Here is a 12,680-nt window from a genome sequence, read left to right as displayed (position 1 = left end):
TAACACGCTGATGCGAGGAGACGCAGCTGGACACACCAGCTCCCACCTTACCTGCCCTAAGGAATTACAATAAAGGACTGGAAACTAAGTGTCACTCCTAAGACTGCTACAGATGTATGTTAACATATGCCTTAACTACTAATTTCAAGACCACAGCAGTCCAAGGAGTTACAATTTTTTGACCACTGGGACTTTCTACATTATACTCAACACTGAAACAGACAAAAACAAAAAGAAAATTGCCTTCATTTTTTGTTCTTCTCGCCACTAACATATAGAAGGAATAAATAAAAATTTTAAAGGTTTTTTTTTTTTTCTTTTAAAACAGTCTTATTTTTTATGCTCAGGTTATTTTTCCAAATGGTAGCTACACAGTGAAAGGGAGTTAGTCTACACAAGCCATGCTTGGGGACACTTCCTTTTCCCAAAAGGGTAAACTACATTGAAAAGAGCCTTTTCACGTCCCAGATCCTTTGAAATACCTTCCTTACAATTAGCAGCAAAATATACTGGGAAAAAAGCACCCACTGGACCAGCCAAGCAAGATGGAAAAGAAAAGAACTTGGACCCACTGTAGGCAGGCAACACACCTAAAGTCTTTACAAAGAGCATAACAAGTAAAATATTACTGTCATCTCATTCTGCTGCACTCCATTATATATACAATCATGCCAAAACACCAACTACTTCCAGTTCTTGGACGGGAACCAAAAGTCTCCATTGTCTCTGGTATTTGCTTGTGGACATACAAGCTGTAACTTTTGGACCCTACTCGTTAAATTACCATTTTATTTTACTTTTAGCTCCAAGACAAAGCCTATTATAATGGATCTGTAGCAAGAACAGCTCTTGAAATAAATAGAAAAGATTATTTGTTTATTTAAGGAACTGAGGTGTCCTATTTACAAATGCAGTCTGGCTTAAGGACAGTTTGTTTTCCACCAATTCATAATCTTGAATGTTACTCCAGCATCTGATGTACACCCCAGCCATATCACATATGCCTTTAAAACTCCACGAATGGTGAAAAGGGAATTTTGCTGTTAAAAGGTAATGAGAAAAGACCAAACCCAAGTCCGACAGAGCCAGTAGGTAAGGAACAAGCAGAGAACGATTCCTCCTGATGAAATAAGTTGTTTCTGCCTTCCTATGGATTATTTTCCCAAGCGCTGCAGGCAGGGAGGCACAACTCCCAAGACTGTTCTGCTGACAGCTCTAATAACCTATTATATGACAAATCTCTTTCTGTGCCGAAATTGTTATGTCTTGATTCCCCCTCCTCTTTTGTGGTCCAGTGGCTGCCAAAATGAAACAACAGGATGAGAAATCACAGTATCAAGATTTGTCAGACCTTGGTGCAGCTCCTTTCCCTCCTATTTCTCCAGATTCTTGAGTACTTCAGCAGCAGCTCACGGAAAAGGAGGAGGAGGCCATTCAGAACAGGCAAATACTGCCTGAAGAAGCCCTGCTGAAAGCGAGTAAAGCCCTGGTGCTAAAAAAAAAGCCCACCTAACCCTCTCCTCCTAGACCTTTCTCTTTTCTTTAGAAAGTGTGCTTTGTATCAAATCGCATCTGAAGACTTGGGGGAACTGGGAGAAAGACCTCTGAAACAGCTGAAGGTGGCATTCAACACCTGCTCCTGCAAGACATGAAGGGACACAGGCCTCCTTTCAGCACTGGATGAGCTCTTCGGGCTTGGCAGCACTGGGGATGAAGGGAGCTGCGGCAAGTCAGTATGTCAATGTTATCACCAAGGAAGTATGCTACAAGATGCTACCCAAGCTCTAAGGAAGCAGTATATTTACAGAAACAGCAAACACTTGCCATCCACTGATCCACTTTTAAATCCTTATCTTTACTAAAGCCTTCACCAAAAAAAAACCCACCAACCTATGAATTGCAAATTAACTGTGCTGATTAATCCTGTGTGCAACAAAAGGAGAAGGACAGCCCCAAACTGTTTCTTGGTGGGATTCCCAGGTGATGAGGTTGAAAACAGCTCAATCTGAAAACAGCAGCCATGAGCTTTAGTGGACACATTGAACCCCAACTACAAGAAAGTGCTGATCTGAGCTATACCAGCCCTAGACAGATGGTACCTTCTCACCCATGGGATGCCACTGCTGTCATAATGTTGTGCTGTTCTGTTCTTCCCTCCTCTCTGTGCTCTGCCCCAAAGTGGACAGGTCCATACCCAAAATCAAAATGCCCCGATACAACTTAAGACAACACAGTTCCCAAAATAACCCCACTACAACCACCCCACCACTGCTTTGGGTGAAATACTGCAAAATCTCCATGCTGGATGACCGCAGTCTCACCTCTACACTCCACCCCAGGACTTAATCCCCTTCAGGAGAAGAGGCATAGCAAAATCCTTTCCTTCCAGCTCAAACCACGTCATGGCTTCTCTTCTGGGCTCCAGTGACAAGTGTGAGGGCTGCATGTGGTGATGGCTGCCAGTTTGAAATGCTGGTGTGGAGGCAGTCCCACAGGATCTTGGGTAGGACTCACACACACAAAAACCAATCCCATGCTGTTGCTGGAGGCCACTGAGAAGCAGATGTTTTACTTTTCTTCTTCTGGACATTCCCAGTCCATGGTGGAAAGAAAGAGGGGAGGACATCTTTTATTTATGCAGACTCCTTCTACCTCATGTATGCAGTCAAAACTCCTGAAGGCTTTATATGTTGCTCAAACCAAACAGCAGCAAAAATACAAAGCATAGTGTTAACACAAAAGGGAGCCAAAGCAAAGCAAGAGGGAAGAAAAGCACAAACCAAAGAAAGAGCCCAAATTTTGTACCTGATGCGTAGCAAACTGTACAGTATATACATCTTCATCATGTATTATCCTCCCAGAAGAGCAAACAAAAAGAGCTTGATAACACAGAGGGAGGGAAAAAAATATACACCCTGTATTGTATTTACCATAGAGCAAGCAACATGTTTATACACTAGTATCCATAACTTAATGCTGTGTAACAGCATTTTTTTTCATTTCTTTCAATTTACAAACAAAATATCGAGAAATAATCTAATCATATTGCTCTTCAATACACTTCTGTAGACAAGTAAGACTTGAAGTGAAATTTCAGCAAACCTCAGCTTTTGGGAGCCCACAAATGTACGAAACTCCTCTGCTCAAGTCAGTCCTTGGAAGTATTACCATGTGCTGCTGTAATTAAGTATATAAAGGTGCTATATATATCTCTCTATCTCCCATGTACAGACAATGTGTGGTGGGAAGGCTTGCTGTAGTCATTGCTGAAGCTTAAGAGATGGGTTAACCTCATGTACAGCAAATTCGTTTCCATGTTCCATGCATCTTACATTTACTTCATGAAAATGAGGACACAAATAGGAAAAAAAGGAAAACTTCAGTCAAAACACTGCTTTAGAAGCGCTGCAGCAGAGGCCAATATCCTTCAGTTACAGAAACCACTGAATTTCCCTTTTTATCTTTTTTTTTTTTTTTAGTCAAAATAAATCTCAGGGCTAGTGTACAAAGTGCAGGACCAACCCACTTGAGGAAGCAACTTTAAAACCAAGTTACAACGGCACCATTCCATTCACCAACTGGACCTTCATCTCTTGAAGGCTGTTCATTATCTTCTTCTGGTGACCAACAAGTGTCACTCCCAGCCGCCTCAAATCCCTGTGGGAGAAAGCAGACGTTGGTTCCAGGGGCCTCTCAGGTACATGCCGCCACACACACCACGCACCGCATGCGCCGATGCTGCTGTCAGCGCCTACTTCTTACCATTGGCAGCTCCTGAAGCCGAGTTTAGTTGGCAAGTTTAGTTTTCACTATTTCTTTTTTTTAATTATTATTCTTTTTAATGGTATCTCAGAGAGGTGACAGAATTTGACTGAGATCACCTCGCTGGCCAAGAAGAAAAGCTGGACAGCAAAGTGCCAGCACCACTTTTAGCCAGGGAGTCTGCTAGGTGTGAAAAGTCCTATTTTCAAGAGAAAAGCTATGTAAGAAAGCCTGTGTTGCAGTTTCCTCTTCTTGGAAAGGCTGATATTTCATCTTGGATACAAGCAGTGAGGAGTGAGGTCAATCCATGCTTCCTTCCTCTTCCGAAGAGGCAAAGCCAAAGATACACAAACCACAATCCTAGAGCTAACTGCTACAGAGAGCTGAAAGGCAAAAGCCTCTGGAAGAGCCACTAGCCCAATGACCTTCTAACATGAACTGGCAATGCAGCTCCCCTCTGAGCCTCTGCACATCTTCCCATAAGCCCATGTTTGTTTTTTTTTGGGGGGGTAAATGCCGAAGGCATTTGTGTTGAATCTGTCTAATGGGCAGCCATTATAGAAAAGCTGTAATATAAGACAGTTTATGTGAAAAGCAGGATTAGGAGGAAAGATTGTTTTCTCAGAAGCTCAGCCCTCTAAACTTTAGGTGTATAGATGATGATAATCACCAGGGTTCACGTTGATGGCATGAAAGAGGCCCCTCCAGGCAACAATTTATCCCATCCAAAGACAGGAGTACAACAAATTGTCCCCTGGAGATACTACAGCAGGACACTGGGTGATCAGAGACAATGACACACCTAAAGCCAGGTAAGGCCATGGGTTATGATAGAGTATAGCTGTAGGGATTTCTTTCTGGGGGGAAAAGTGTTAACAAAGAAATTGTAACAATAGTATCTCAGAAGAAACATCAGGACAGGTCCATGTGTTTCCAGCACAAGACAGACTGTTAGAGAAGCAGTTTGTCTTAGAGGAAACATGGTATTTTGTCTTAAGACTTTCACCAGAAAAATATCAGCCCCTTGCTTTCTACCTCCATGCTGGACTGAATAAAGGATGTTTTTGAACATCCTTTAGGGCTCTACAATTTTTGTAATACACACATGAATCCCAGAGCTGCTGACACCCTGTGGCAAGTCTTTGTGGAGAAAGCTCTCCACTGAAAGCCAGTGGGAAGTGACCTCCTTGAACATGCAGGTGCTTTTTGGAAACCACACTGGCAGGTCTGATGTGTGCGAGAGCTGGAGATTTCCAACAACACTCAGGAGCCCAACCATCACCTGAAACATACTGCAAACCTGGCCTATAGCTAACATCATGGCTGCATGCTGGAGTGCAGGTGAACGCACGCAAGTGACCACCAAAACACTTTCATGTAATGTTGCGTGAGCTACCTATGGAGGTATACCTCTCTCAGCAGCTTCACACTCTGGACAGAGTCCTATGTGAATACAACCAACCACCTATGTCCAAAACTTATACAGATGAACGTTGCTTTGAATAAAAAACAATCCTGAGTGAAGGTTGATACATCAACACATAAGCTGATTGAAGCCAAAAGCTAGATCTGTTGTTCTCCAAAGATTGTCATGCTTTCAGCCTTTTCATTTGGAAAATATCAGATATTCTGCTCCAGGTTAAGCACCTCATTTGATTATCATACTCTTATTTGGCAATGCATCTCGCCAATTCATAGGGGAAATAACAAATATAAGCAGCATGGAGCAAGGGAGGTCAATAAGACACATCAGCAATGCTCCTTAGCTGGCAAAGAAAGCAGCACCTGCAAAAGGTGCCTACCTTCTCAGGGGGACACACTTTAATTTCTGCCTCCACTGAATTGTGAAGCTAATTCAGCAAGTCATCTAAATAATAAAGGAAAATGTAGTAATGCTATTGTTACATGCAATTTATTTTATGTACACAGCACAGTTGGAAGTTCACACCAAAGATCAAAAAAAAAAAAAAAACCAAACCCAAACGAACCCAGTATAGGACCTGATTTTAAAAGAGCCAACATCCATCTTCCCCCTGCTGAGTGCTGCTCTGATGGCAATTTTTGAAAATTCAGCTTTTTTTTTGTTTTCAGGTATGTAAAGTGCAAGCTGAGCTCTTTTGAAAATCCAGCACCATGTATTTCACAGATGTACTGTTTCTGATAGTCTTGCATGTTATGCAGGAAAAAAATAGCTTGAAACTTGTGAGAAAGGCATGTACATCTTGGCATTTCACATCCCCTCCATCAGTCTAACAAAAAACCCGAAACTACTTAACTACACAGATTTCCCCTCACCACTTACAGTAACCCCTTAACTCAATATCCTTGAGGTGTGCCTTCTGATTACAAAAGGGAAAGAAGAAAAAAGACTTTCTAGTTTCAATCCATTAGCTGCTCACCAGGGGATCCAGTCTAATTTTTCTTTTTTGAGTATCAAATTCTCTCAAACGCAGAGTCACCAGTCAAAAGCACAGGGGCTCCTCAGAGAGGAGAAAAAAAAAATTGCTACTGTGAAGTCCTTCACCTCCACAAAAGACACACCAGAAGACAACAGCTCCCGAGCCAGATGCTCACCTATTATAAAATTAGCAGCTTTATTCAAAAGCCACTTCACGCATTGCAAAGCCAGCAACAAAACTTACAAAACACTGCCTAGAGGTTGCATGAGCTTTAATTCCTTTTTCCCGACCATGTCTTAACAGCATGATGCACACTCCCATTCAGTTCTGAAGGACTTAGTGCAAGGCAGAAGCCAATTTAAACAAAACCAGGTGCACAAACCAGCTGATTTTGGGACAAACTCCTCCCCCTTGCCCAAACAAACCCCAATTTGTGTGCTTAAGGGCTTCCAAGCAAGTGTTGTCAAGGTCCAGTGTAGAGCTGCCTGGCTCACCCGAAGGCAGCCAACTAGTAATTTCAGTGGGCTCAGCACAACAGAGATGTGTGTGGCTGTCTGCTGGGGCTTTGAAATAGAAATGTGCAATTCCCTCTAAGAAAAGGCACAGCTAAGACCCGTGGACAAATGACACTTGTGATCAGGATCCAGGCTGCATCTTGCTGTGCAAGGGGTCTGATCACCAGTGTTGTGTTTTGTGTGTGCTACTGCAGCAGCAGCACAGGCACCCCCCAAGGCCATGGAGACGCAGCAGCACAGGCACCACAGAGGCCATGCAACCATGTGCTGTGGTGTCTCCCTGCTTCAAAATACTTAACCTCCCTAAGCAATCAGACAACTTTTATTTTTGTTTCAGGGATTAGTTTTCCCTTTGCATTTGTCTTTCATTTACATAGGGCTGAAAATGGGAACAGGCAGGAATTCAAATTACCTGCCAACAGAGTACTAAGAGGCTGACCTAAGTTGACCAAAAAGCCAAGGGCAAATTGGTGACCAAAGACAAAAGGGCAAATTGGTGTTGGCTCATCCAAACCAGCCTGTATGCAGCTGCATGCATGCTGCTCTCTTACCACTGCCTTGCACAGAAGCTCAACTGCAATGTGCCAGGGACAACATGGTATCTTCTTCCCTGCAATATCCTCTATTTGCAAGGGTTGAATTCACAGTCTCCACATAGTAAGAAATATATTTAAACCATTTTATTTACAAATAGAACTACTTATACACCATGGACCAGTTTGTCAAACACAGTGTAGACTAGGACTGGTATGCCACATAAAATATAACCCTCTTCATTAGCCAGTTAGTCATGCAAACAAAAGGGCCACATTCATGGAAGATCTCAGTGGCTGGCACTAGTAAACCAATCACAGGTATTTTGTATTTTATCTCCTATCCAGGCCAGATTTCACCACCTTTATGTGGTGTAACTCTATAGTTGCCTCATCAGACTGGGACTACTCACAGAGTTAGTTGTTAGTTTGAATAAGCGATAAGAACAACCTCAAAGACCTTCAGGAGATGCTAAAGAGAGAGGAATCCACTTGCTAGGGACTTCAGCATCAAATAAGGACTTTAAGAGTTCATCTGCTCTTACTCATTATTCCCATCCTACTTGATTACGAGATGAGAACTGGTTTGTTCAGAAGCAGACACAGTATCACAATCTCAGGACTGAGATTTCAGGTTAATAATAAGCATCTAGAGCAGGTGAACTCTTAAACTCTTCAGTATAACTTTTAATAAATATTTTATTTTAGAAGGAAAAAAATACAATGCAAAGCAACACAGCACATATTACAAATATTCAGAGTTCTCCATCTAATAACAAACAAGAGGGTGTCCTGAGATTCAGTGAGTACAGATCTTTCAAAAGGTGGAAGTATGTAGTCCACATGGTTAGTAATTGGTCCAGTCAAGGGTCAAACTGAAACTCATGTCATGGATCTATCTATTCTTGAGTATTGTCCTGGTAAAGTTATTCTTGCAGTGGATTGAAAGAGGTCCAGACACACTCAAAGTCACTAGGTGATCCACAAGTTTAAAGAGCAGGTCTGATCCACTGGAAAGGTTGCCTTCAAGTCTGATATCCAGTTGGAAAGAGGGGGTGGAGGGTGAGGCTCCACTTTTCACAAGGTGATTCGTCCCTTTGCAAGAATTAGAGCTAAATGTAGAAATCACTCTTTGTTTGAACACATACATTTTCAGGACTTTGCTTAAGCAGGCAGAGCTCAGGACTTGGGGCGATATTCACCAGTTTTAGCTTTTTTAATCTTTTGCTTTCAGAAATTTGTCACTACTACTATTCTTTTCTGGAATAAATGCATCCAGACATCAGTTTGAAAAAAAAAGCAGTGCAGTAATTGGGATTTTGCTTTGCATGCGAGAGGGGGTGGAAACAGTGGCAGAATTTAAAAGAAGTGCTGAACATCTACCTTTTCAACCAGGTCCTGTAAAAAGGCCACAGGCTAGGTGCCCACAGTCGGCAGTCCCATCAGCGTTAGGGCCAACACCTACTACAGTGCTACTAATTTTTTTCAGAAGGTTTTAGGAATCCTTTACATTAATCTTTTTTTTTTTTTGGCTTTTCTAGCAGCAATTCTCCTGTTCTCCTTTCTCCATTTGATTTCCACATCTGTCTCCTATGCAGTTTAAATTTGGAAAAGATCATTTTGGACGGTATTTGGAGGCAACCTCTTAAATTGTAAAGAATGTTTTACTGTTGTCATTTGGGAAAAGCTAGCTACTTTCAGATGTTCCGTTCACCTTTTCACCTGATCCCCCCAAGTCCCAGCTCTGGAATATACTGAACAGTTGCCTCTGTTAAAAATGACAAGGAACATTTAACGAAAATTCTCTTTTGCAGAGTACAAAATGGTTTGTGGCTCCCTTTTTCAGGGAGAAAAAGAAAAAAAAAGAAAACCTACAGAAAACTGAAACCCCCAATATATCAACCTTTAAAGAACTTCTGTTGTTGCAGTGTTTATGTTCTGGAGAACCCATGAGTCTCAGCTGAGCCCACCCAGGAGCCACCCTTTGTTGATTTTAAGGGCAATCTACAAGTTTACATCATCCTGAGCATGTAGTTCAAGTTTTCAACATGGGACACCTTTCCTCTTAAGCCACTATGATGGTTTCTTCGTCTTTAATAGTTGAGAATGTAGTCTTTTGTCTTTTTTACTATATCTGAGAAGGAGGAGATAAGTCTTGATTTGGATGCTTGGCTAGCTTTTTAATGAACCTTTCACAGTTATCCCAAAATAGTTCCAAATAGGGTCAAGCCTTTTTGTTAATGCAAAGATGCGCTGAGTTGCTCAAGAACTAAGCCCGACTCATGCATCTTTGTCCAAGGCAGGGGAGGAGTTTATTTGCTGGCATAGATATCTAACTATTGGGAGTTAGTTTCAACATTTTCACTTTCAACTGAAATTCAAAATGGATTCATGAGATGTGTTCTTTTAGCTTAAAAGAACCCAACCCACAAACAAAACTCAGAAGCTCCCCAGGCTCTGAGGCATCGGCTCTACTGCACTGCTCTGCTGCTGTAAAGGCCCTGAAGAAAGCTGAAACTGAGCAGCTCAGACATGTGGTCTCCACTGGGGGCTAGTAAAGGCCATAGCAGGATGACACTTGTGCTATACAGAACATACTGGGACCCACTGGAGTGGGCCTTAGAGGCAGTTTGCAGCTGGTGAGGGTCAGAGCATCTCTGGCAGCCATAATCTTATTTAAAGACTTTTAAACCAACTTGCCTTTCTGGCTAGAACTGTACAGATAATGGCTTTCTTGGTTCACTGCCAACTGGAAAAAAAACGTTTTGAAATACTTCTTGAGTATCCTGAAAAGATTTTTGAGGGATACTTTTAAGATTTCTGGAATATCTAAGAGCAGGGAAATATTTAGATTTTTAAGTCAAATTAATGACATAATTTCACAATATAAAATGTTGCACTCAAAAAAATGAGAGGTTTTGTCAGTTGGATGAGATGCTAGGACTGCATCAGCATAGGGGGATGCTAAGACTGTTTAAAGCTGCATGAGTAAGTAAACTTCTACTTGACTGTCAAAAACAACCATTAATTTGGGGTTGAACCCAACATTTCTCTCACCCAAACCAAAACATTTCATTTCTGAGCATTTCTTTTAGAGCTCTTGAATTTGCATAAAACTCTAAAGAGGAGCAAACTGGAAGCTTTATTGGGACTTAATTTTCTTTTTTAATTCAGCCAAGCAGCAATAAGTCTGTGATATAATTTAGACAACCTTCATTTTCTACCAGAACTTGCACTGGTAAGACGTGTGAGCTGGCACAGCAGAGGGGAATGTTCCAACATTTTCCTTTTCTTTTAAATTACTGCCTCATCCTATCCCTCCTCTTTCCACTCAGCCTCTATCTGCATCTTTCTGCTGCGTGGACACTGACCACTCTGTGGATGGACCTCTTTCTTGGTCAGCATTTGTAGATCACCAGTCTAAATGGAGCTTTGAAGCCTGGGTGTTTCTGTGAGTAGGTAAGGAATGGTGGAGTGCTCAAAAGCCAAAGTAACATGGCACATAAATGCAGTATTAGCTTGGAAATGGCATGTAAGGGTCTCAAGGCACACAAAAGAAGACCTCGGCAGAAATCCATGCACCCTGAGGTGCATATCCAGGTGTAAGGGATAAATATTGGTGATGTGAATGGTGCAAATATCTAAGTGAGAGCAGATGCACACATGGAAGGAGTGCAGGAATGTCATGCAAAACTGAACTCCATGGAGATGCTGCTGACCTGCATCATGTGCAAAGGACCTCCTATCCTGTACAGTGAGCTTCAAAGCAAGCCCTGTGCCAGGCAGGCAGAACTGCTGTAGTTCTGTGGAGTTTTTTTTGTTTTATTCCTAATCCTCAGCATGGATTCTGTATATGCCCTGGCAATTTGCATGTGGTCAGAAGAGCCACAACCTTTTCCAGAGCAGCACTGAGCATAATCCTTCCCATTCTGCCTTAACGCCTGCACTAAACTAAGCTCAGATTAACCCAGCCAGAAAGGCAGGCTTTGGGATCAGTTTGAGTAAGTGGCAGGAGGAAAGTACAGACACAATTACACAAGCAAGGCAAGCAATTCAAAGTGGAACATACCAAATTAGCAGCCATGAAGTTTTTACCGAGTCATTTGAATGCTGTCACGCCAATGGTAGTCATACCCATGTGCAAAAGCCAAGGGCGCATTCAGATGGAAGTCTTTTGACCAGGGAGCCTATCCCCTAGAGCTGTGGGTTTGCTGACACTCTTCTGTTGGCATCAGCTGTATTTGTGCTTACTTCTGTTAATGTTGAATACTGTTTCTTGCCTTTACTGGGCTTGACTGTTCAGGTCAACTGTGAAACCAGCTAATCTGGTGTAAAGGCAGTATACCACAGCAGGGACTCTAGCTCCTATCCATTTAATAGTAGGGTGTTTTTTTTTATTTGGCAATAACCCCAAATATTCAACTGCTATTATGTCAAGAGGCACTTATTCAAACTGAAGCATTGATTTCTGTGACCAAAGAAGCCAAAGAAGTGACTGTTAAGTTAATGACTGCCAATGTAGTGACTGTTAAGTTTTAGTCTTGCCTGCACTTGTTATCATCAATACAATGCTAAAACTGCTGACTGCAAACGAAGGGTAATGGTTTCCTCTCTGCAGTCATCACTGCATGTTTTTGAATGGTTTGTCTGTCTTACCACCCTCTTAAATTCCAGAAAATGATGTGAGAATGATCTGGGCAGTACTCACTCTAGGGTCACCTGAGCCACAGCATCCATCGAACTGTATCCATTCTCCATGAAGATCTCTGTGTACCGGCCCATTTTGATGGCTTCCAGCCACTCACCCACTGACCTGTAGGCGCCGCTCCCAACTGGACTGTGCTCTACCAACAGATTTGATACTCTAAAAACAAGTGAAAACATAAAAGCAAACAGAATCAGTATTGAGAAGTACCCAACGTGACTCAGTTGCTCACATTTTTATATGGTAAAGATGATGCTTTTGTTACAGTTTCAGTGGTTGGTGAAGCCTAAATCCTCCCAGCAGGTTTGATATGCTGTGTTTCAAACATCCTGTAACTTCACCCACTTTAGACTCTGCTCCTGCCATTTCTGGTCCTCCCTGCAAGCAGAAAATGGAGAGGACTAACATCTATCCCCGTTACCTCTCACCAACAAGCAGGCTCACTCTTACTTCAAAGTCTCCCATTTCACTCTTCCTGCTCTGTTTTCCTCATCCTTCTCCTTTAAAGCTCATAATTAACTTAAGATAGGCCAGAGCCTAGAAGCCGTAAGCCAAATTACATTTCCCAGCAGCGGCCATCAATGGCAAGCTGCTGTTAACACTTCAGGGACTGCTTCGGCGAAGTTGGGTGGGGATGTCAGATACAAGCAGCATTCGATGAGCCCTGCAGAGAGCAGCAATGCTCCAACCATGAATCCAGAGGTAGACTCCTGCTCCTGAACCCTTGCTTAAGGCCTCTCTACTGCAATTGTAACCTGCTCAATGA

The 12,680-nt window shown here is 42.3% G+C and overlaps 1 protein-coding gene across 9 annotated transcripts in view; it reads right to left on the bottom strand.

The window, feature by feature from the left end:
* Positions 1-291: 291 nt before the first annotated feature.
* Positions 292-12,680, bottom strand: part of EPHA5 (EPH receptor A5) — a 200,500-nt gene continuing 188,111 nt past the window's right edge. For 6 of the 9 annotated variants that reach the window (XM_062620652.1, XM_062620655.1, XM_062620646.1 and 3 more), the window contains 2 exons: positions 11,918-12,073; positions 292-3,657 (listed from right to left, as the gene is read on the bottom strand). In XM_062620652.1, coding sequence (XP_062476636.1) covers positions 3,552-3,657; positions 11,918-12,073 — 262 coding nt within the window. In that variant the 3' untranslated portion in view covers positions 292-3,551. Of the gene's footprint in view, positions 3,658-7,341; positions 8,305-11,913; positions 12,074-12,680 lie in introns of those variants that run through there. The other 3 variants (XM_062620648.1, XM_062620649.1, XM_062620654.1) reach the window with 2 other exon arrangements.

Source organism: Pezoporus occidentalis, unplaced genomic scaffold (genome assembly GCF_034315485.1).
Source record: "Pezoporus occidentalis ecotype Australia unplaced genomic scaffold, CSIRO_AGI_Poc_V1 ctg222, whole genome shotgun sequence".
In the NCBI taxonomy this organism is placed as follows: Eukaryota; Metazoa; Chordata; class Aves; order Psittaciformes; family Psittacidae; genus Pezoporus; species Pezoporus occidentalis.
The sequence above is the reverse complement of the archived record's forward strand: the minus strand, read 5'-3'. Positions and strand labels throughout refer to the sequence as shown.